This window comes from Charadrius vociferus, unplaced genomic scaffold (assembly GCF_000708025.1).
Source record: "Charadrius vociferus isolate BGI_N301 unplaced genomic scaffold, ASM70802v2 scaffold1506, whole genome shotgun sequence".
Classification (NCBI taxonomy): domain Eukaryota; kingdom Metazoa; phylum Chordata; class Aves; order Charadriiformes; family Charadriidae; genus Charadrius; species Charadrius vociferus.
The window spans coordinates 166,413-190,292 of NW_009649037.1; the positions used below are offsets into that span (position 1 = coordinate 166,413).

Sequence of the window (23,880 nt, forward strand, 5' to 3'; positions counted from 1 at the left end):
AGCGGAGGCGGCACGTCAGCCCTGGCGAGGGGAGGGCGGCAGGACCTCTGCGCCAGCATCGACGCCTTCTTGGACACCTCTCTGCTGGTGGTGACCCTCAGCCAGCAGCAGTGTAAGGCTTCCAGGAGGAAGAGAAGTGCTCACTACGTCCCCATGACGCCAAGCAACCTCTGCAAGCCCCGGCGGCTTTACATCAGCTTCAGCGACGTCGGCTGGGAGAACTGGATCATCGCCCCGCAGGGCTACATGGCTAATTACTGCCTGGGCGAGTGTCCCTTTCCCCTGACGGCCGAGCTCAACAGCACCAACCACGCCATCCTCCAAACCATGGTGCACTCGCTGGACCCGGAGGGGACCCCCCAGCCCTGCTGCGTCCCCGTCAGGCTCTCCCCCATCTCCATCCTCTACTACGATAACAACGACAACGTGGTGCTGAGGCACTACGAGGACATGGTGGTGGATGAGTGTGGCTGCAGATAGGGGAGCGAGTGGGGGGTGTGTGTGTGTGTGCTGGGGGGGTCCTGTCTGAGATGTTGATGGAATAAATCCAAGTGTGTTTAATCCCCGCTGTGCCAGTGGTCAGGGAGTTTCCCGTTGGTGCGTGGAGTGGCGGAGGTGCAGCCGGGGAGGAGGGTTGGCACCACGGGGGCGTTAGCGCAGCGGTGATTGAGCAGGAGTTGGATGCTCAGCTGGCTGCCGCAGCCCAGTACGGGATTATGATCGGGTCTGGTGCTGGTTGTCTTGTCCGTTCTCCACGGGTGACGGTGGCACCAGGCTGTGAATCCCAGACCCCTCCTCTGCTCAGCCGAACTGCTGCCGGTGCCAGCGAAGCACCCGCTGGGCTTGTGCTTTTTCAGCTTTTTGGCTAAAAGTTGTGGCTTTCTTAGTGCAAAAAAAGAAATTGCCTTTTTTTTTTTTTTTAAGCTACTAGAAGGGTAGAGCAATGAGAACTTTAATATTACCGAGGAACTGAGAAGATTTGGACCTGTACTGAGATTTGAGCTGAACTGGTTTTTATGGGGTGGTTTGGGGCAGGGGGTGGAGGTGGGTGGGAGGCACTGGGAGGGGGCAAATGCAGCCCCTGGGAGCCACAGGGGGTTTGCTGCTTGAGAGAGGTTTTGGCTGAGGAACAAGAGCGTAAAGCGGGGGGATGCGGTGCCCCGATGCAGGAGGTGATGCAATGGAGTTGGTGACGTCGTGTTCCCTCCCAGCCCGCGCTGAATCAGTATTTAATTTACCTCATTTGCAAATTGGTGAGAGCAGGGTCCCCCCTCTGCTCCCTGGTGGTGGCAGGACCAGCCTGACCCGCGGCCGGAGCCAGATGGCAGCCGAGCATCAGGCGACGGCAGCGGCACAGCCCTGGGCTGGCAGGCACCGCGTTCACATGGTTGTACGTTTTAGGCTTATTTTCTTTGTTTTCATTTGTGTTTTTGGTTTTGTTGTTGTTGGCTGCGGTACCCAGCGCAGTGCAGTAGCGCGGCCGTGCTCTTACCGAGGAGGTTTGATGCCACTAACGGGCAGCAGTGGTGTGGTGGTGTGGGGCAGACTGAGCTCTGCACCCTCTCGGCTGAGCCGCTGCCGGAGGAATTGCCGCTGTTCTGCCGCCTCTCCGGGCACGGGCTGTGCCGCAGTTTAAAGCCTGGGTGAAGCTGCTCAGCTCTTCCCCGTGTCCTGTTCCTGACCCACCTGTGGCTCTGCCATTTTTGGGGGGCAAGGGGAGGGGAACAGAAGATGAATCTGAGTTAGACTTGAATTTTTTGTGTTTTTTGTTTTGTTTTTTTTAAATGTGAACCTGACAACATAGCATAGATACTATTTTTTGTTGGTTTTTGTACCGCTGTTGTATTGTCTCCGAGGTCTGATGAAGTATTACCAGGCTAAACAGGACCTTCTCCCTCAAGGGAAGCACTAAAGGTTTAACCACTGCAGAGGAACCATCCTCCTGTCCCTCCGGGACAGCGCTTTTGCTAACACCACTGAACTGTGGAGCTGAAGACCGAGACCGGAGCAGCTCGAGTATTTTAGCAGGGTACCGCACTAATGTTTTCACACCCAAATGTGTTTCTTGACAGCTTCAGGGCAGGGCAGCCCGGCTTTACTCCAGCAGATGAACAAGAGCTATGCTGAAACCCATTTCAAGCACCTAAATGTTTTAAGGGCTTAGAGTAGGACTTCACTAAAGCAAGCAGGAGCCATTTCTGTCAAATTAAGTGTTAAGAAAAACCTTTAAGTATTTGGTTTTTTTGTCCTGGTGCTGTGGCAGACCAAGGGCCTGAAGGGCTCAGCCCATGTCCCATGGAGTGGGTACCGCAGACCGCTTACCTGGTTCTCCAACGTGACGGAGGGCAACTGTCCCCCTCCATCACCCCACCCAAGCGCTCGGAGTCTGGGGAGCGTTGGCAGGAGGTGGGTGACAGCAGTGACACCAGAGCTGCGCTGCAGCAGACGCTGAGCCAGCCCTGGGGCAGCCAGGCCAAGCTTTGCTGGGTGCCCACCTGTAACACAGGTAAACGCCATTTTTTGGGTTCAGGGGAAGCAGGAGGGAGGAGATCTTCCAGGTTGGATCGGTCACCTCTAGAACCAGCCTTCCGTAACTCCTGCAGCTCCCCCCTGCACCCCACGCACAGGCACCACCACGGGGCTCAGAACAGCCCCGTTTGAGCCAGAGGAGGGGAGAGGGGAAGGGCATTTAACAAGAGTTTTCACCGTTCATTTGCTTCCCCATGTACGCTATGCACACCCCCCCCACTTTTGTACTAGTCTGTGTTTAAAAAAGGTAATAATAAACTTGGAAGTTTATACAATCAGACTAAGTTTTAATGAATGTTGCATGGTTTCATCATTGAAAGTTAGGGGCCACCTTGAATGCAAGAGCTGTTTATTAATATTTTATTGATGACAAACAGGTTTAAAACAAACTGAGACAAAATCAAAAAAGAGTAACACCGTGCTAGCACTGATGTCTGGATTTATAAAACTCAGAGTAACTGCTACAAAGGAAAAAACCAGCACAAAGCAGAGGCAAGCATTCCCATCAGTGAAATAAAGGGGGCGAGGGGAGAGGAGGGGGTTACATTACTCAATGGATTGCATTGCACAGAGGGTTACAGCTTAAACCTATCGGAAAAGTCTATGCAACTACGCAGCCTACAGAAGGAAAAAAATTAAAAAGCCCTTCGGCAATGTTAATAAATAAAACAGTCCATCTTACAAGGAAGGAAGGTGGCCTGTGTCTCCATTCTTTCACATTTTAGAAGTCTAAACTCTGGAGGCTTTTTATGAGAAAAGAATGGTTTATCATTTCTGGAAAGTTTCTTTTGCAGTTCTCGAACTACGTTCGCTGCAGGACTGAACGAAAATTTTGAACACCTGTTCCATGTTTCTGTGCACGCTACTCACGGTTCGTGGGTACGCTACACCAGGTCTGCACTGGGGGAGAGACACTCTTGAAAAACTACAGCAAATACAGGTTATGAAAGCGGGTCAACAATCTACAGAAAGGACAGTAATGAAAGGGCTTTCCCCCCAGTTACAAAAAGTGGGTTTTACGTCATTTAAGTACATTCATATGAGAGGTATTTTGAGTTCCCCCCCAAAAAAAAGACTAGAAACACTTGGAGCCCTTTGAGTATAAAGCTAACTTAATTCAAACTTTAAAAACGCCTAGGTTAGTGAATCACACTCTACTGATCTTCGCCAATTAGGAGGTAGAGGTCAGTCTAATTTAGGGATCTGATAAAAATGGGTCTGTAGGAATTTTAAATTCTCTGCGCTGTTTCTAAAAAGGTTTAGACAGAAATAAAATGCTCCCAGTGTTCCCATATGACTTATTTAAGACATGGGTACAACTTAGAAATTGGATGGCTTCTCTTATGTGCTGTTTTCAGTTTTGACTTCCAGCTATTTCTCAAGCCAGCATTGATGGCACAGCCGCGTCCACTACCTGAAAAATAGGCTCCGGGTTTGGTTTTCAACACCTGAATCTTTCAGCTATCTGCATTAATCACCGAAGAAGCCACACAAAAGCCTAACCCATTATCTCTAATTATACCCAGCTATCAGAGGCCACCTTCCAACAACTGCCTGCTTTGTCCATTTTTCCAACCTGCTTCGGTAACATTGTAGAGTCTTTACTTCAAAACCAATATAATCCCCAGTTTCCACTACTTCTTCCCCAGATCTGCGGGAGTGAGTAAAGCAGGCCTGTTAGCATCTTTTCCTCCAGGGCCGAAGGGCTCAGGAACCCATCCCCTTTCAAGCGCAAAGTTCATCTTACAGAAAGGCTTGTTTTTCACAGAGTAGAGTCCAGACAGTAGCCAATTAAAGCATACAGAAAACACTTTGAAACCCTCCTCCTGCTCGAGCGCGCAGGCTCCTTTCACTCTAACTGCTATCCAATGTAGGAAGAAGAGGCTGATTGCTGCAACTTTTAATCACACTGAAAGTTCTCAAGGTTGGTGCTCTAATTTAGTTTTGTTTTAAACTTTTTGTAAGCTTCTCAGAACAAGGATCTCCCAGGTCCACCACTAAGAATTCAGAGACAAACTTCTAAAAATTCAGTGCTCCTTTGAAAGAATCTCTTTAAAACCACCCTGTCACAAAAGACCCGTTCAGAATGTGGGCGACACGATGACACTAGGATTTCAGAGCCAGTGTTGGACAACAAAACCTGCATCTCAGAGTTGAGCATCAGCTATGTTCCGCTGCATTTCTGCTTGGCTCGCTGTCACTTAGTCAGGAACTCTCTCTCTCAGATACTCTGCTTCTAAAATGTAAACAGTTACTGCTAAAATATAGTACCCCTTTAAAACGAGAACAACTCTGAGATGAGGGTTTTCCTCTCCCCATCTGCTCTGAAAAGTAATGCCCTGCTCGCAAAGAGAAGTATGGAATGAAGTGAAACCTGCTTAAGGCCCTTCTCTCGAGCTTGTTTGACTGGGGGAGCAGGGACTCAGCTGACCACTCATTTCAGGGTGAGTTGCCTTCCCAGTGAGGCGCCAGCCAGTCCTTCGGTGCTCTCTCTCCTCTCCGGTCAGTCTCCTTGTCTCAGTGAGCTAGCAGTGGGCTCTCTCGCGCGCGCTCCTTTCTCTCTCTCCTCTCCGTTGGTTGGTTTCTTTCTCCTGTTGCTCTCACACAGTGGTGCTTCAGTTTTAGCAGTGGAAAACAGGTATCCATTTTATTTTATTTTTTTTATTACCCAGAATAAAATGCTGATGAACTAAGCTCCACACAAGCTTAGCTCTTCTTCCTCAACCTGAAAGCAAGAAAGCAAAACGACACTGGCATTAGGGATGTCGCTCTTAAGACAAACACTGTGTTCATGAACTTAAATCGGGGAGAAAGAAGCAGAGGAGTGACCCTCAGGTGCCTTACACTCTAATACTGTGACAGTCCCGTCACTCCACCATGTTGATATGCACGTTCACCCTGGTAAGTAGAGTCCTGTGACAGCGCCACGTCAATCTGAGATTTAAACTCATCACCAAGGTAACTGTCCTGAAAATGAAAGCGTGTGTTAAGCCTCTAACTCATCATCAAGCTCAAGTGCTCCCCTACAAAGCAGAACACCTGGCAGCCAACGGTAATGACAAAGTCGGAGAGGTTTTGCTTTGCTGGGGATTTTTTGTTCGGTTGTGTTTTGTTGTTTGTTTTGGTTTTGTTGTTCCCCCCCCCGCCCCCCAAATTCCACCAATCCAAAGGTTTTTGCGATAGCTGGCTGTTGAACAAGCAAGCAGTTCAAAGTTAAGGCTCAAGCTCAAGTCTATACATGCAGCGTTTCACTTCTATGCCTCAGTGTACTTAGAAAGTCAGCCAAGTGGAAGAATAAAATGCTGTGGTTGAGTCATTGAAAATGGTTTTAGTTTCCATTTTTCCCAGTACTAGGAAACAAGGACGTGCATGCAAACAGATCACTGACATAAAACCCAGGAAAAAGAGCAGACTATACATCAAATTCTGCTTACCTGTGATAGTTCTGGTTGGGAGAGCCCAGGCTGACTCATCTGTGATGGCTGACTCATGGAGATATACCCCTGAGTCAGTGGACCCTGGGAGAAAGGCTGGGACACCACGTCTTGGCTCGCTTGACTATTTGGAAGGTTTGACTGACTAGTTCCAGGAATCCCAAAACGATTTTTCTGGCGCCCACCACGACCAGTCTTTCCTTTTGGTGCCCCACGTCCTGGAAAAGCATTTATCCCAACCAACAGTGAGAAGTCTTACACATGCAAACATGTGAGAATGAACTGTTTCTTTAAAGACTGGATCACTTGCAAGAGGCAGCGTTTTACAGGTACTCAGCGCAGCAGGTGCAGAGACAGCAGAAGGCAGAACCGCCAGCACAGACATGGCAAAGGGACACGTGCTGGAGGCTGCAGCGCTATTGCGCTTGTACTCCATACAACTGAGATTTATTACCGAAGCACATCATCATCTGCTCTCACCAGCACTGCTGCGAGAGTAGCGTAAACCACTCTCCCACTTCAGACCTAAAAGGTGGGTTTTGTACCATTTCACCCTTGCCCCATACCTGCGGCTGGTCCGTTAGCCTGGCCAAAATATCCCGGCGGTGGCATCGGTGGCATCACAAGGTTGAAAGGGATAGGAATGTTCATAGCTGTGACGTGGCTGGGGCCAGCACTGATCATCCCGATCTGGTCGTGGGTTTGGAAGTACATGTTGGATGGGCGCCCTGGGGAGGGGGAGGAAAAGCCACAGTATTTAAAAATCAAAAAATTAAAAATCAGAACTAGAAATTGAAAGGACAAGCCTACCACTGCCATGAACCAACAACATTTCTAATTCACCATTTATTCCACACTTGAAAATTTCAGAGACCCATCTAACACATGTTCATCCCAACACAGTTCCGCTTCTACAGTACCATCGAAGATTCCCAAAACGCTTACACACACACACACACACACACACACACTCCCCTCCCCCTCATTTTTTACTTGCTCTGCAGACATCAAGTTAGCCTGTAGGGGCTTCTATATAGAGAGAGCAAAATCCAGGCACATCAGGAACATTTTCAGTTCTTAAATTCCATATTTTTCTGTAGTGGCTCTTCAAACATTTAGAAGTTTGTAGTCTGTAAGATACTATACCCCAAGGACTAGTTGGGGAAAACCCCAAAAATCTATAAAGGTGTTAATTTTGATAGCTTCCTTTACCTTGACTGCTCCGGTCATAGACAGATCCTGGAATAATAGCCTCACGTGCATCATACATGGCAGTAGTCATGAAACGGGCACCCTGGAAGCATTGTAGGAGTCAAACTAAGCTTTTGCATAGAAAACTTTGCACTGCAACTTCAGTACAATTTATTTTCGGCAAGAATCCGGTAAAACTCCACAGATAATGCACACTTTACCAGTGCTGAGGAAACTAACTAGTTCTAATACCTGGAACACATCCAGTTACCATTTCAACTACATCATCACAACAACAACAAAAGATTCTACAGGCAGCTTATCTCAAATCATGAAACATTTGATGACTTTTCAGTCTATTTTGAGGTTCTGATGACAGTTCTTTCCTTGCTCTGTTCCTACCACTGTCCTTCTGTGATGGCTGACAAGCTTTCTCCTCCCCCCAAACGACTACTTATCTTATGTTAAAGGACTAAGTCTAATCCTCAACCTGCAATTTTTAAAATAGAACGCTATTAAGTACACATGCCCAAGAGCTTGCCCTTTCTACACAAAAGTTACTTGATGTTTCATTCGCCTCAGAAGTTACCCCCTTGTAAAATTTTGCCACAAATAAAGACCAAAAAAAGCAGCAAAAGAAAGCTTTTCTACAAATGCTCAACTTAGAAACAGCTGAAGAAGCAATCTACTTGCCCCAGCTAATGCAGCGTGATCCAACAAAAACGCAGTTATGGGTGTGCGAGGCTATGCGGGTGACTGTTTATCCCATCCACTTAGAATTGATCAATCAACCCCCAATTGCTTCACGCCACAAACATCTGGGAGACAGGAGAGGTCAACTTACTGGGTTGATGGTATTGACAAGTTTCCGGGGCTTGCTGAACTGCATAAGGCTTTCCCGGAGGTTATTCAGTGGTCCCTCCACCAGAACCTTCTGTTCCTTGTAGTAATTCAGCAGGTGATTCCAAAGTGGTTGTTTAGACAGCGCTTTTGGGTTCCCAACAATAATTACTCCATACCTGTACAACAGCAGACAAACAGAGAAAGTAAAATTAACTTTTGAGTAAAAATAAAGCCATATAACAGGTTACACATTAATGTCAGAACAGCCTCAACCTCAACCTCTCTTGCAGAAATCCAGGCAGCCAGTAGGTGTAGGAGACCCTGATGCAATTGTTTTGTTTGCAGCAGATGATTTCTGTAGTATGACAAAACATTTGAAAGGAGATTGCTGCAGCCAGTTTCTCAATAGTCACAAGCTTCCTTTTGCAGGCTTGCCAAAGACATCAGCGTACTCAACCAAGCGCAGTGTGTTGGTTTAAAGCTTGCAGAAACCAAGGAAGCCAACCAACGCGGTACTGAATCCACGTTACCCTTCTCAGTAATAAAGTCCATTTTAAGGGAAGCAAAATGGTAAAAAAAATGGTGGCTTCAGCAAACTACTGATGCCAAACGGTAACACTGATTAGGTTGAGATTGCTCTTGGTAAATTGCAGGCAACGTGGACATCATTCAGGATCCCTGAAGCGGGGTGGGGTGAGGAATGGACCTGCTACCCACAAAACACAGACCTTTTTGTCAGTCACTGTACCGATGCTTTAGCAGACTGAATTAGGTCTCTAGAATAGACAAAAGTTTGCCCAATTTTACTTTACCTTGCTCTTGTAAGAGCTACGTTAAGACGCCTGGGGTCATTCAGAAACCCTATCCCCTGGTGTTCATTGGCCCTCACACAAGAAAGGATAATAAAGTCCTTCTCTCGTCCCTGGAAGGCATCCACACTTGCAATTTCCACTTCCTGAAACAGAGGAAAACACGTAAATCACGGAAGCACAGTGCAAAACAGTTATGCTACCAACAGGCATTACAAAATGCGTTGGCTGTGCAGTAGCAATTCCCATCATTTGACAAAAATGTTATTTTTGTAATGACTAATGATTCGGTAATTCCACTGGTCACTAAATAGTCTCCCTAAAGAAGAACAGAGAGTCTCAATTTAGGACAAATTACTTTTATGTTCACTGCTTTATGGTTCTCGTATTTCCCTCAAACTGGCATTTAAACTATGGAAAGCACCCTTTTTCTAGGTATGCTGCCAAAAAGACTTCTGACTATTCCAAAAACCTCGTAGTAAGGCAGCTCCAAATTAGCGCTGCTGCTCCCAGCTACCAAGAAACCTGAATCAGAGGGACAGATCATTCCTGGCAGAAGGAGAAATATTTCCACCAAGTTTTCCTTCAGTGAAAACACTGACCAAGTTCTCAATATTGCAAAACAAACTACATTAAACATACAACCACCTTGTTAGTAGCAATAAATTTCAATGTTTGGTAGATGAGTTCCACTGATGGGAGGACATATTCCTAAGCAAATAAATAGTATGACCATCAGAATTTATGGAGCTTGGTTTCCTGCACGTCTCTTGGCTTGACGCTTTTATCTAAGACACAAGCTGACCGAAGCTTTTCCACAGCTGAAGCACTAATGACCTCTCCCTTCTGTGCCCCAACGAGTCCTCAGAGGATGGACTCGCTGAAGCTTTCAACAGAGACCTCAACAAGGCTTTCTCCTTTATCTGGCCAACTGCTCCCCTGACACTTACTGGCATTTGATTCCTCCTAAACTCTTCTCCCTGTTTAACCACAATCAACTAAAAAACTCAAAAATCACTAAAGAATAAACACAGACTGGCGCCTAAGAAGCCAGACTAAAAATTAAAATACTGTCAAGTTTCACAATATCTGACATTTCTAGCTTCTCTGCATCCAAGTGTTCTCATTTGTGAGAAGACTCTGTACCTGGTAGAGCTTTGTATGCAAGGAACCACTGAATTGCATGTACTGCACCAGATAGGATCTTTGACCTTCATAAGGAGTAATAATGCCAATCTGATCTGGTTTGGCACCAGCTTTCAATAGCTTTGTAGTTATCTTCTCCACATTGGCAGCTTCCGTCCTAGAAAGAGAGATAGGTTTATCTAAGGAGAATCAAGGCGTTAGGTTTAACTTTTTGCGAATTAATGGGTCTAGAAAACTTGAACATGTATGCTGTGCTAGCCTACTATCGAAAGGCTACTTCAAGAAAAAGATCAAATTTCACACTGCACTGCTCAAGCACTCCGATTAATTTGGCTTAAGTTTTGCAGGAACATTCTCCACTACGTCACCTCTTGACTTAGGCCCTGCACAGATATTCTCAGCCACAGGAGTACAGACAAAAGAACTTATCAAAAAAAAGTGTCTCAGAACGACACAGAAATTTCTCCTTAACACCTCTCCCCCTTCTCAGAACTACGCCACTAGACTTTCTGGAACAGCAAAAATTCATGGCGGCCATCATTCTGAAATGGAACTTCTCACTGGCGTTAAATGTACACCTGTGCTCTGAACGAGATCACTAAAAACGTTCCAGCCCGCTGTGCAAGCGGATCCTTCAGTTGCTTTATCTTAAAACTTTAAACCTAGGATGTTTTTAATGCCAATCTCCCTGTCAGCCAACTATTGTGCCATTTGTTTGTGCACAATCTGGCTTGCTGCATTCAGCAGTCTTGCAGATGCTGTTCATGAAACGGACTGCGATTAAAAATATCACAGCAGATATTTTTCATAAGTTGCTCTGGCTTCCCTTCCAGGCACATGAACAAATGCATATGACCAAGAGGAGCAAAGTGTTTTAAGCACACTCTTCGAAAAAGAAGTGGGAAGGCACAGAAAAAAGAAAATTAAATTCCCATCTCTTTTGCACCCCCACGAAAATCTAAGACTTAGGACTCTGCTTCAGGAGATACTCGAATTCTGGCTTCAAGACGTGCTTTGTTCAGCATTTCCTGCTGCAGCTAGTTTACTTGCTGGCCCAAATTCATTCCACATATTAGGTACTTAACTGTCCCACACTCCTTATATTACCAGTGAAGGAAAACACGCACCTCCACAGAACAATTCAAACCCACTTAAGATCTGAACTGCTCCCACTGGAGATGCCTTTTTCTCTTCGTTTACTGTAAAGGGAGCCTAAGGCAAATCAACTCTGAAATGCAGCTCAGCCTGCTCTATCCTTGATGGTAGCTTTTATTAAAAAAAAAAAAAGAGCACAAAAGCCATTTCAATCATAGCTGTTAATAGGAAACAACATTTTATTAATTTAGAAGAACTACTGCGGAACGTAAGAATCAATAGCACGGCAGTACTGTATCCCAGCACACAACACGTCTGAGGTCTGTGAGCCGGCTCATTTCAAGTACAGGTACCACCTTCACAGAAAGTAATTCTTATTCAAAACCACAAGCCCTTATTTAGCTGTTATGCCTTTATTCACATAGCAATGCATCACAAGTCAAGGTGAATATAGAATACTATGAATTTTGTTGCGGAGATTCTGAAGGACAGAGAAATGCTTTGACATTTGGTCTGTAGCGGGAATTGTACACTGCACTTTCCCTTGACTTCATCAATTGTGACTGTCTCCAAGGGATGTCACAGGATTATTAACAGGTTCATTTAACAATCTCCCTTACATTCAAGATACTTAAAAATACTTTTGTCCCAGTGTAAGTTTGTATCCCAGTGTTGAATTTTCTTTACCTGTTCAAGTAAGAAGTGCCCGAGCTGGCAATTTCTTCCTGTCCTTGTGTAACATAGAAAAACATTGGCTTATCTGGCTGTGGCCACTGGAAATCAAACCCTTTTTTCACACGATCCGCTGAAGAGTACAAAAACAGTAAGTAAAAAAGTTAACACTGCTTTACTAGCAAGAACACTCACTTTCATATCAAAGCACCTTAAAGGCTCAAAACTGTACGTGCAGTGGCAGCTCTCTTTTTAAGTGAGCGTATTGAAAAACTCATCGAGATTAAAGAATCCTTCCTTTGATCCTTAATGAACGGAAAAGAAAGTCATTTGCAGGAGTACCGTTCTTGCTTACCTGCAGTAACACCATTCTGGAGTGAACCCTCATAGAAGATATTGGATGGAAAAGCACTGAGCGCAGGATGCATGCGGTACTGCACCTGCAGGCGAATCGGACGAATGCCCAGCACCACGAGCCTCTCGAAGAGGGACTGAGATAGACCAGCCTTCGCAGCTTTTTTACACATCACAACAGGACCGAGCTGGCAGTGGTCACCCACAAGAATAAGCTGTGGAAAAGAGTTTGTAGAATTTGTTTTCTGAAACTTGCCGAATAGCTAGCATCGACAGCATTATCCTACTATAAAATATATTAGGAGCTAATCAGTTTGACTTGTAATAAGCTGCAGACCCAATCTAAGGCTTATAAACCCTTCAGTGTCAATTAGATTTTCAGATGATCATTTTCAAATAAAATCTTACTCGGTCTCCAGATTGTTCCAACACAACCAACAGGTTCTAGGCAAAGATTATGCCACGGAAACAGAAAACTAACAGGACTAACACAAAATAAAATAATTTAGATCTATATTATGGAAGTGTCTTCCATGAAATGGAAGGATTTTGTACCCCTCCACTGTGGATGTTAATGCTTGTTGGTATTTCCTCCATTTTTAAACTCTTTCTTTAATGAAATTTTCTTTAATGAAATCCAATGGCTCCTACCTGTTTTGCTCCCAGGACGACTGGCACCATGCACTCTGGCTCAGTCGCCTGTGTGCTTTCATCAATCAGAATGGAGCGGAACTGCATTTTTGCAAGTCTTGGATCACCGGCTCCCACACATGTGCAACAGATCACATCTGCATTCTGAGACAGAAATGCAACTGAAATTAATCAAGTACTGTATTAATACACAATATTTCTACATGGAAGAATATTCAACACCATTCCAGGAATCCCTCCGAAAGATAAATTGTACTCTGATCTCCACCAGCAAACTGCAACTAAGCCTCAAGTAGGAGAGGGCAATTATTTAAGCTGCAAGAACCAATTAAACCTTACCATAAGTAATTCACGCTCTGCTGTTCGTTTCAGTGCACGGTAACGTTTCTCATCAGCAGATGACAGTTCTCCAGTTTCATCTTTAAGCTGCTGCAGTTTCTGAAGCTCTGGCATGCTGGAAAAAAAAAAAAAGGGAATTTTGCTTTACAGCCTAATTAACAACTTGGTAGGATTACAGTGGAACTCATTTGTAAAACTAAGTATGACACATGTATAAAACCAAAAAAGTTATCACATCAAGCAAATACATGTTGTCATCACTACCCAGTTAATCAGCTGTGTCCACCACAACACTTAAGTTGGTTTTCTTGTTGCTCTGCCCCCCACGACCATTTCTTACCTATCCATGTTCCTGATCTGGTTATGCAATGCCAAGAAGGATACAGGAGAGTCAATCGCCTCACGACTTTTAGCACACAGACGAACCACTTTCAGTCCAGTCTGATGGATCTTCTCAGTCAGCTGATCTACAGCTATATTACTCGGAGCACAGACTAACACAGGCCTTCAGAAAAAAAAAAAAAAGGCAAAAAGTAAGTCTCAATGAGCTGTAAACATTTTTCGTGGCACGTATCCCCTAAAAATACGCTGGGGAAGAATATTTTCTGAAATAAGCACAGAAAAATACACTTCTGGAAAACCTTTCGTTCAATGATACAAATTATTTTCATTTTTAAAATCAAGTTGATTCCTTGACCATTAATCAAGTAACCTCATACATAAGGATTTAGAAAGAATAGTTCTTACCCATTGCCCTGTCTAGCCAGATGATAGACGATTGTGGCTGATGTCACTGTTTTTCCGGTACCAGGGGGACCCTGAATAAGGCTCAGAGGACGCTGCAGGACAGTCTTCACAGCATAAACCTATAAAAATTTTTTATCGCTATTTAGTATTCAATGCATAGGAAGTTACAGAGTTGTTCAACCTCTATTCATAAATCCTTCAACATATTCTTTGCGCGCAGTAAAAAGGAGATGAGGTTACCTGAGAATGGTTGAGATCAGGAAGTCCTTGTGCTGTAAAGCGCTTTGGCAACTGGCATTTAATAATTACATCTTCTACCTCATGACCTAACAGTTTGTGATAGATGTACCCAGACACTGAAGTCTCATCCACAGCAAACGTTTTTAAAGCACTCTGCATCCTGAAATGAGGGAAAGACAGGAAAAAAAATAATATCAGTATGACCTCAAATATAACTATCCACAAGTGTTCTACACAAAGGTTAATCAGACATCAAGGTATAAATTAAAGCACACCTTGGCAAAAGAGAACAATGTAGAACACTTACTAACAGAAGAGACAAAAATTAGACTCCTAGAACACCAATCTTATTATCTTATTATAACCAGAAAAATCTGTAGAGAAACACCAGCCTTTGACAGAATCTGCAATAGTAATTTTAGGTGCAAGACTTCAAGAAAATTTGTACTCAGTATCCCTCTTTCAGGGCAACAAACTCCTATCTTACAAAACACAGTACAGAGGTGTCTGAAGCCTACTGACCCCACAGCCGATACGAATGCCTTGAAATTTCAGCTAGATTCAAAGTTTAGGAGGGCCAACTAAAATCAGAGAGCACTTCATGATGGAGCAGTGTTCAAGAAGCTGAACTACAAAGCAGTTTCCTTCTTAAATTCCAAGTAGTACTAAACATAAGGTAAGTTTCCTCCCTTTGGTTTACACATTATCTTGATGTATTTACAACAAATCTTCAGCATTCCTTCAAGGACAGAAAAATTGATGGTTTGGTGGCATTCAGATTAATCCCATTTCTAGTAAGTTAGGCCTGTTGCTCTATGAAGCAGACATCATGTGTTTATAGCTTTGATACATTTGGCACACTCAGGATTTCTGCTACTGTCACTAAACAATACATTTTTTCTTGCTCAAATATTCCCACTGAAGGTAAAAGAAAACATATACACCAACTGCACCCATTATCTGCCAAGTTTTGAAGTGATTTCTCAATACCTGTCGAATGAAGTAGACTTCCATACAAAATCCACTTGGAAGTTATGAGTGACTTCCACAGGTGCTCCAACGCTGCTCCTCAGCTCAATGGCTATCTCATCACCATAATCTGTAGAACCTCGTTAAGTAGTAATCTATAGCAAAAATTTGAATTTTATTTTTCCCAATTTTGGGGTTTTTTTTTTTAGCAGATCCCCACAACAAGTTTTAATTATCTCAAAATTACTTTTGTACTCATATACTGATTTCTCAGACTTCAACCTTCAATTAAGCCTTCCCGAAGGCTCACCAAGTAAAGGATACTATCAGGAACTTTGATAACATGACCAATTCCTTTCCATAAAGGGGCCAGGTCTCCTTTGTACCTCAAGCAGATCTCATCTCCTTGCATAAGACGCATATCTACAAAGGAAGGTAAAAAAAGCTCTCACAATATTCACCAATGAACCACAGCCAACACCAAATCCCCTTGCAGTACTATCTTATACCCCAGGCCAGATCACCACAGCTCTTCCAACCCTGGTGTTACTCCTCAGGCATAAGAAAACCCCAGACAAACCATACAATCAAGCTGTCATTACCTGAATCAGTCTTTGGCAAAGTGAAATAAGCAATTCTTTTCTTGTTCAAGCCCAGGTCCCATCTGACTGTGATGTTATCTTGGGTCTAATGGTAAAGAAGAGGCATCTATTATGTTCTTAAAAAGCTGTCTGCCAACTACCAGTTCTCACTGTCATATACTTCAAAACAGCGGAGAATTAAAAAAAATTCCTCTTCTAATGTCACAGTATAGACAAATATCTGTATTTATTCTTACAGACTGAGTCCACACCGTCTGCAGAAAAATTCTGTTCTACGAAAGAGTTACTCAGTTAATGAGAAACAAATTCCTAATCACCACCTGTGTTATTCTCTCCCTCCACCTTTAAAACATTCACTAAGTGCTTGTATGACCTCATATAACTCAAGCTTGACTGGAAACTCTGACCGACAAAGGTCACTGCAGGTTATGAGGATAACATAAAAGAAGGTGGGCGAGTTGCACAGCTCTACAATAGAATATGGTTCTTGGAAAGAGAAGCTTTGAACACAGAAGAGGGAAGGTTCAAGTGTTTTGAGTTCTCTTTTAAAACCTCAGTTTGAGGATTTTCCTTACCTCTCCCTGTTATCATACATCACCATTACTACTGTAATTACTGTGATGTAATAGTACTGTAATAAAGACATTTATTTCACTGGAGCCTTCCTTCTATGCTGTCAACAGTGACCACGTATTCGATATCGGAGAACTGGTCAGAAGCCCCCTCAAACAGGCGTATTTCAAGCATATTACCTGAGACTCCTTGAGTTTCTTGTCATAGTCTGCCTCAAGCTTGACTAGAGGACCAAATATATTTTGGTATTGATAAGCATCTTCATATCTAAGCAGGACATGCTGCGGTTCTTCATCAACACCAGGCTTTTCTAAGTCCTCAAGGGTTGCAGATGGATTTTCCTAGAATTTAAAGCCCAAACATTTTGTTTCGAAGTTTCAAGCATAAACAAGTGACAAACTCTCACCGTGCAACAGGACTGACAAAACTGTGTTTTACTACTACAGAAAGTTGTACCAAGGTATAACCACTTGTTAAAACTACACCAAGATGTTACACGTCATGCTCACTCAATATGCAGTCAGGTTTGTTATGCATTAAAGGATGTACAGAAAAACCATCTCAAAAAGCAGTAATTGAACCCCAAGCGTGGACTAACAGTTCCCCACTCAGATAGTCATCACATAAACTGGAAACAAGTAAAAGACTTGACATGGGGAAGGAAAGCTGTTTTTTCAGATTGCTGGACAGTGGAACTCAAACAGAACTACAGAACCTAAGGATGAAACTGTCCTACTTTGATAAATGATCTCCTGAATCCTTCGATCAATTCCCAGTGGCATTACTTGTCAAATCTGCCAGATTTAAACCTCCCATGATTTAAGTATATTCCCTGCCTTATACAGTTGCTAAAACAGTCTTGTCCCTTCTTCATAAAAACACAAAATTAGCACTTGGTAAAACATAACCAGTATTTGAAAGGCAGCACATACCTTCCAAAGTTCTTCCAGTTTGTTAATCTGTTGAGCTGTAATCTGACGTGCTCTCAACTGCTCCTGTTCAGATGGAATCTTTACCAGCCATGAAAGGAAACAGCGATCTTGGATAAGAGGCTGCCACTGTGAACTGTCCCAATTAATATCCTTTAAACTGCTCTGACTGGCACATGGCTGCCTGCACAACCAAAACATTGAAAAAAATTATTAAATTAGACAAGTGTTAGAAAAAGCCTACCAAAGTGCAAAAATAGGTTTATGCTCTTAAAACAACTCAAGTGTCCCACTTCAAAGAAAAAAAAACAAAACCACCCTAGCCTGCTGGGCCAACTCATTTTTTAGTTCCTGTATTTGCTATTTCAACACTGGCAAGGCTCAGTACCATAAGGAGCACTTCTTGGGCGTTTCTAGAACTGAAAATTTCAGCATCTAAAATATTAAATGTGACACTCACCTTCAAAAGTGGTTACAGTCCATTAAGATTATGCACACATATAATATATCAGAAAACACTCGGGATTACTTCCGATCTGTTTTTTATACAGCTAGGAGAACCCATACCACAGAAACACAACTTCTACCGTCAAATACATGGTAAGTGACAGCATTTAATAATACATACAATTATAAAATCATGATTTCTGATAGGTCTATCAGAGAACAATTTCTGTTTTTCTGTCATCTTCAAATGATTCTACAAGCTGACAAGAAAACATACTGTGTAACAGAGTCACTACTCCTGTGAGAGAGTAGTAACTTCCTGAACTGATCTGTTACTCTTCCAAATCTGAAAACTGCAGTTTAACAAAGGGGAAAAACCACCTTTCTTCCATTAAGTACTGCTTCATTTGGGAGAAATACTTTTCTCTAGACCTAAGACACTTTCCCAGCATAACAGAATGTTCCTTCATTGCATTATCTACTTGTATACAATTCATGAAGTCTATACGATCATTTAAAGGAAAAATGGTGGCAAATTAGAGTATAAAATGTATTTTGGTACAAAATGAAAGCAAGGCTTGCCCTTTAGAAATAAGGTTATGCAATAGACTTGACACAAACACGCCAATAAAGGCATTCTCTCACCTGCACAGCAAGACAACCACCGAGTCTGCCTTAGCTGGAATAAAGCCAAGGAGAAACACATTACGACATCCACAGTTATAACATTCCAAGACAGTCTCTCCTAGAGGCCCATCTTTATGGAGAGTCACCTCTTTGCACTTCGCTCTCACAAGATGATTAACGATGTGGCTGAAACCAGAGGACATACGTTTATACGAAATTAATAGGAAAAATCAGATTTAGTCCTAACTTGATATATCAACTCAGTTATTAAGAGACAAACAAAATCTATTTACACTGTGGCAGACAATGGTGAGATCTTGCTCTTTTCATCTAAGCAAAGATACTGCTAACACAGTTTTAATGGTTTCTCAGTGCATGAATGCTTTAAGGTAGATGAGTGTGAAAGAATAGGAAATGTGTAAAAAAAATCTTTTTATGTTACTGATAATTGAAAGAAGCTTCCCAAAGCTCCACAGGTCAAGAGCATCAGTTCTACTGAGCTTTGCAAGAACACAGGATGGGGGAAGAAGCAGCAAGCTCACTTCACAGAAGTGATTCAAGTTCTGCTGAGATCGAAGTCTAAGTCGCTAACAGCAGAAAAGCTAAAGAAGCTGAAGGTTCATATTTAAGTCACTAGACTTTGATTATCACCAGAATTTAAGTCACAGCCATCACACTACTTCAAAACAAATACACTAAAACAAGACTGTCATTCTTATTTCCATCGCTTGACCATTTACCTGCCAGATGTATTTCCACGCCCGTTACAGAACCACTTTTTGCTGGTGTTACAGTAAACCACACAAGCAGGGTCATGGATACCACAGTAACTGGAATGAAAAATGAAAAAACAGGAAGTGATTGGGTACTTACAGGAAAATTAAAATACTAGATTTAGACTACCTAGTAGCATACAAAAATAAGGGGAAGTGAAAATTAGGGAACACGAGTGTTAGTGAAAGCACCAAACACGAGCTAAACTTACTGGTTTGAGTCTCAAGTATTTAAACACCTCCCACCATTACCAGCCCTCGGCTGGCTTAGCTGGCTACTCCTCAAGGAAGCTTGAAGACCTACTGGCCATGGCAGCTCACGCAAGAGCACCAGAGGGCACACTTTCCTACCCGTACGTGGCTGTCTGCAAGGAAGCAGCTCTCAAATTCCAAAAACCGTCTAAGCATACACCTTTCACTTGCACAAACTGCTCCTGCCCTCTGGAAATAACAGGCCTGCAGCAAAGATTAGGTCTTACCTGCAAGCATGCACAGGAAGATCCTTTGTGTAATAGGTATCTTCTTCATCTTCTTCAAAATTCAACTCTGCCAGAAGCTGGCTGGTTTTAGCCACATTATCATCCACAGCTCCATTCTGCAGAATGCCATCAGGTCCATTAACCTGAAATACAAGCTCAGTGCTTAAGTTGTACAATCAAAACAGACTCCAAAACATAAAGCCAAGGAGAGTAATCCCTACTCTTCAAAGCAAAACCTTGTGTTTACTTTAGAAAAATATCAAAAGGAAAGAAAAATGTTGGTAAGAGCCTAAATATACCCATTACATAATCAATACTGGCTTCATTAGCTCCTATTTTAAACTCCAACTGATAAGTAGAAAAAAGTTAACGATAGGAGATTGCTTTTCTGCAGATTACATTTTTCCAGCCTTATGCAACACACAGAATTCCATTTAAACAATTCCAGCAGTGTTAAACACTGTTTTCCCATCCTTCATTTTACTCCAGGAATATACCTGAAAACAGGATCTTTATTGTATAGGACTTTCCCCACCTATTTTTGCTGTTCTCTAGCCACCAAATCAATGTTTCCCCCCACCATCCCAGGATATCAGAACCACAGCTTCATGACACTTGGAAAATAGAGCGCAAGTAATCAAAAAACTTGCTCTCATATAAGCCTAATAAAAAAATATTGAAATAGCACAAGAAGCAACAGAAACTTTTTCAGCAGCGCCCAGCTCTCCAGGCAGCATCTCTTGTTCAAGATGTACTGACCACATAACATACTGAATGAAACGTTCCTGCAAAATACATCAGATGTGACAGTCACTCTGGCACTACTTTAAATTCGTTTTAGCCACTACATGATTTCCTTAAAAAAAATGAGGCCTCAGTTATCCAAGAGAACTGTAGAAGTCCATCAAAACAAGTAATGCAGCTCAAGTTTTCAGAGATTGAGTGTGCTAACACAGCACACCCAGCACAGGTGTGCTCTCTTTCACTGACGATACACTAACTGCCAGAACCATGAAGTTCTGCAACATTTGGTGCCGTGTCAGCAGCTTTTACATACCAAGTCTTACTGATGTTAAAAATAACTCCTTTTTGGCAATACCGAGTACAATACAGGAAGGAGCATCAAGAAGTGTGAATGTCACAAGTCAGATTTTGGCATGGCTAGAGCAGCCGTTGCCCCTAGGGCCTCACAGATGTTCTGGTTTCATTCCACTGCTGCCTCTCAACAGACTCACAGCCATGGGGAGCTTCAGCAGCTTATTAACACAATGCCCTCAAGAACCCCCAAAATGGCTAGATCCCCACAGCCCCCAAAGCCTTCTTCACTCGATCACCTGATTCTTTGACTCGTTTAGTCAAGATCTCAATAAAACCCGAGAAGAGATAAGCATATCATAATCCACATTAACTTTGAGTGGAAAAAGGTGAGAGAGGGACCACCACAGCAACTGCAGGGATTAGCACAACAGTGACAAAACAGCTGGGAGGAGTGCTGTGAGGTAGCTCCCCTATCACAGCAGAATCATCAGATAGACTAAAAACCCCCAGTGTTTCTAAAGGTATCGGGTTAGACAAGATGAGATTTATTTCTGAAAATTGCAGCTAGCTAATAAATAGGAGCACAAGAATCACCTTTGTCTATCAATATAGTATTTTAATAACTTTTGCACTTAGACAGCTAATGCAATTTATCTGGTATCTGTAACTTAATTCCCTGACAAGAGATGAGAAAGCTGTCCACAGTGAGAACACTAAATCTTTATTTAAAAAAAAAATCTGATAAAAATAGTCGCTGTAGTATTTTAAAGCTATAACTGATAAGCAAATCAAAACAAGCTTACTTCTCCGAAAGTCTCATTTAGATTCCACGCCAGCTTGTTTCAGTATTGCACATTAAATTTTAACAGCCAATTGCAAGAGTTAAATTTAAAAATAACTGTAAGCCACTTCACATTTGCCCTCAGCAGAAAGGAACTGGACTCAATGGCACAAGTTTTGTTTCATTATCTTCAAATGAAATGAGGTGCGTTTGCAAAACACAGTCTAAATGGTATGACTTTTTATTGATGTTACCTCCAAGTACTGGCTTTTAATAGAAAGATCAGCCAAGAGGAACCATCAGCATAGAATGTGCAAAAGAAGCAGAGGGACAAAGGAAAAAAGCGAAAGAAACCGCAGCAGCATGCAACAACCCATTAGTGTGATGAACCCAAATCCGATCAGCTCACTGTGTAATAGCATCTCCACAGATGTTTGAAGATAAATATCCATTTTAAATAGACACTGCCATTTTACAAAATACAAAGATAACTTATTAACCAAAGAGGTGGAATTCCAAAGCCTTAAGTTAATCTGAATTTCTTAGGAGCACGAACACCAGGCATTCACAGGTACCTGTCTACCAGTTTATTCCAAAGAGCCCCAATACATTATTATGCACAGCAGCTGACAAGTTTAATCTTTTTTTTTTTTTTGGGGGGGGGGGGGGGTGTGCTCATAAAAAATTGGCTTGCTGAACAGTAATAAAATTGTAAAGCTTTTTTTGTTTGTTTGGTTTGTTTTTTTTTTTAAGGCAGAAACCCAAGAAACTACAAAGAGCCTGCAGTTGTTGTAGTTGTGCACCAGGTGACTGCGTTGGTTCCACCCCGGGGAGCTCCTGCCCTTTCCGAGTTCGGCAGGAATGATGTCACCTGTTACTATGAAAATCCAGCAGCGAGTACGAGGCCTTGGCAGGCACACAACGAGGAAGTGACTCAACTATTGTTCTAAAACCTACTGTGATGTTAGCCTATGTGCATATTATTAAAAATCTGGCACCATCAACTGTTGTATAAGGAGGAGGGGGGGGCTTCTCTATTTTAAAAGCGTTGACTGAAACTTCTGGCACAGCAAGTTTAACAGCTACAGCAATCTGAACGCTGAGGTGCTCTGAAACTATCACCAAGGTACTGCTCCCTCCCTCGCTCCTTTTTTGGCCTCTAAAATACCGGTCAAGAGACAACAGTAAAGGTCCAGGGAACCAAGTTACAGAAAAGTAGACCAGATAACATAATTTACGTAGTGGCTTCTACTGACCATGTGAGTGAGTCCCCAGATCAGTGGTAACAGAACATTACCATCTCAATTTCTCCCAGGGCTTCTGGCTAACGTACCCCACCCACATCAGCAGCTGTTCCACAGGTGAATGAAGCCATATCCACTTAATGTAGTTCTACTTTAAAGTGGTACATTTCAAGCTGCAACAAGAAAAATAATTGCAGTTAAGTAGGAATTTTGCTAGAAGAGTACTGTTGTTACAAGACTGCAGTCCAATCAATCGTGGCAATGCACGTCAACACTGCACAGTAACTGCAGGACACCCAGTCACACTGTCCCCATTCAGGTCATTTTCCCCTCCCACTTTAGTAAAAATATACGCTTTTGGACTTGCATGGACTACCCAACTATTTGGTATTTGTAGATTCTTTACATTAAAGCTATAGACTATTTATTGTACCTTATTATAATCTCTTACACTGATTTGCCCTCCCTTTCAAAAGAAGGAAGGGGATATTCCTCAGTACATTCACCCCCACAACACCTCCAAAGCAGCGTGGAGTAAATCTTACTTCCAGATGGGGACCTGAGCAACAAGGAGTAAGTCATTTGGCTAAGACAAAAAGTCTTTGTTACAACTGGAAATTAAATCCAGCTCCCATAGTCTAGACCAAAAATCGAATAGCTGACCCAGCCTCCTTCATCGACACCCATGTGCCTTGTCCACCACAGGCTGGTTGTGCCTGCAACTGCTCCTAGCATCCTAACTAAGTCCTTGCCTGGAAAAGTGAAAAAGTGAGACAGAAATCAGAATTTATCTTAAAATAGTTAGAAAAAAAATCTATTGCTATGTTTGATTTTAGTTATATGTAAGCAATGGAAATACAGTTTTCTGAAAGGAAAACAGTAGATACTGTTTGTGCATTACTAACCTCTCGCTATCTTTTGTCAATTGGACACTAATCAATTGCAACAACATCCTCTTAAACTATTAGTTAAGTATACAGTGAGAAAGGAAGCTCTTATAGAGGGGCTAAATCAATCACATTTTCTTAAGAAATTAGGTGCTCTGTCTTGCTCAACTAATCTTTTTAAACACTAGGGCACTAAAAATATATCAGAATATGAAGCAACATAGTAAAACTATGTATCTCCAATGTTTATCAGCTCCAAATAAAAATATTTATTCAAGTACCTTTAATTATAATCACAGTGACAACATTTAATTAAGCAAAATAGACATGATCAATTTGGGGGCCTTAGAAGTTACTATTTAGTATGTCCCCTGCCAAAAGACATAACAAGTTTAAATTATTTGTTGGAGGCAGCAAAATTTTCCCCAGAATCTTTAAAAAATACAATTTCTGATCTTATCACTCATGAGACCGTTGAGAT

General features: G+C 42.6%; 2 protein-coding genes across 2 annotated transcripts in view; one reads left to right on the plus strand and one right to left on the minus strand.

Annotated features, from left to right (window-relative positions):
* The window catches only part of GDF1 (growth differentiation factor 1), a 2,185-nt gene extending 1,705 nt beyond the window's left edge, over positions 1-480 (plus strand). The window contains exon 3 of the mRNA XM_009887865.1: positions 8-480. Within this exon, the coding sequence (XP_009886167.1) occupies positions 8-480 (473 nt within the window). The remainder of the gene's footprint in view (positions 1-7) is intronic.
* Positions 481-4,540: 4,060 nt separating this feature from the next.
* Positions 4,541-23,189, minus strand: UPF1 (UPF1 regulator of nonsense transcripts homolog (yeast)). The gene is made up of 25 exons (XM_009887866.1): positions 23,176-23,189; positions 22,964-23,071; positions 19,450-19,611; positions 18,938-19,027; positions 18,216-18,383; positions 17,127-17,307; positions 16,374-16,535; positions 15,622-15,706; positions 15,344-15,442; positions 15,041-15,149; positions 14,051-14,210; positions 13,811-13,929; positions 13,404-13,568; positions 13,064-13,178; positions 12,725-12,868; positions 12,075-12,288; positions 11,735-11,852; positions 9,953-10,109; positions 8,810-8,952; positions 7,999-8,173; positions 7,176-7,257; positions 6,530-6,691; positions 5,964-6,181; positions 5,374-5,496; positions 4,541-5,254 (listed from the first exon to the last, which is right to left on the minus strand). Exons 1-24 carry the CDS (start codon positions 23,187-23,189, stop codon positions 5,377-5,379), a joined length of 3,270 nt encoding a protein of 1,089 aa, XP_009886168.1. The 3' UTR covers positions 4,541-5,254; positions 5,374-5,376.
* Between the last annotated feature and the right edge of the window lie 691 nt (positions 23,190-23,880).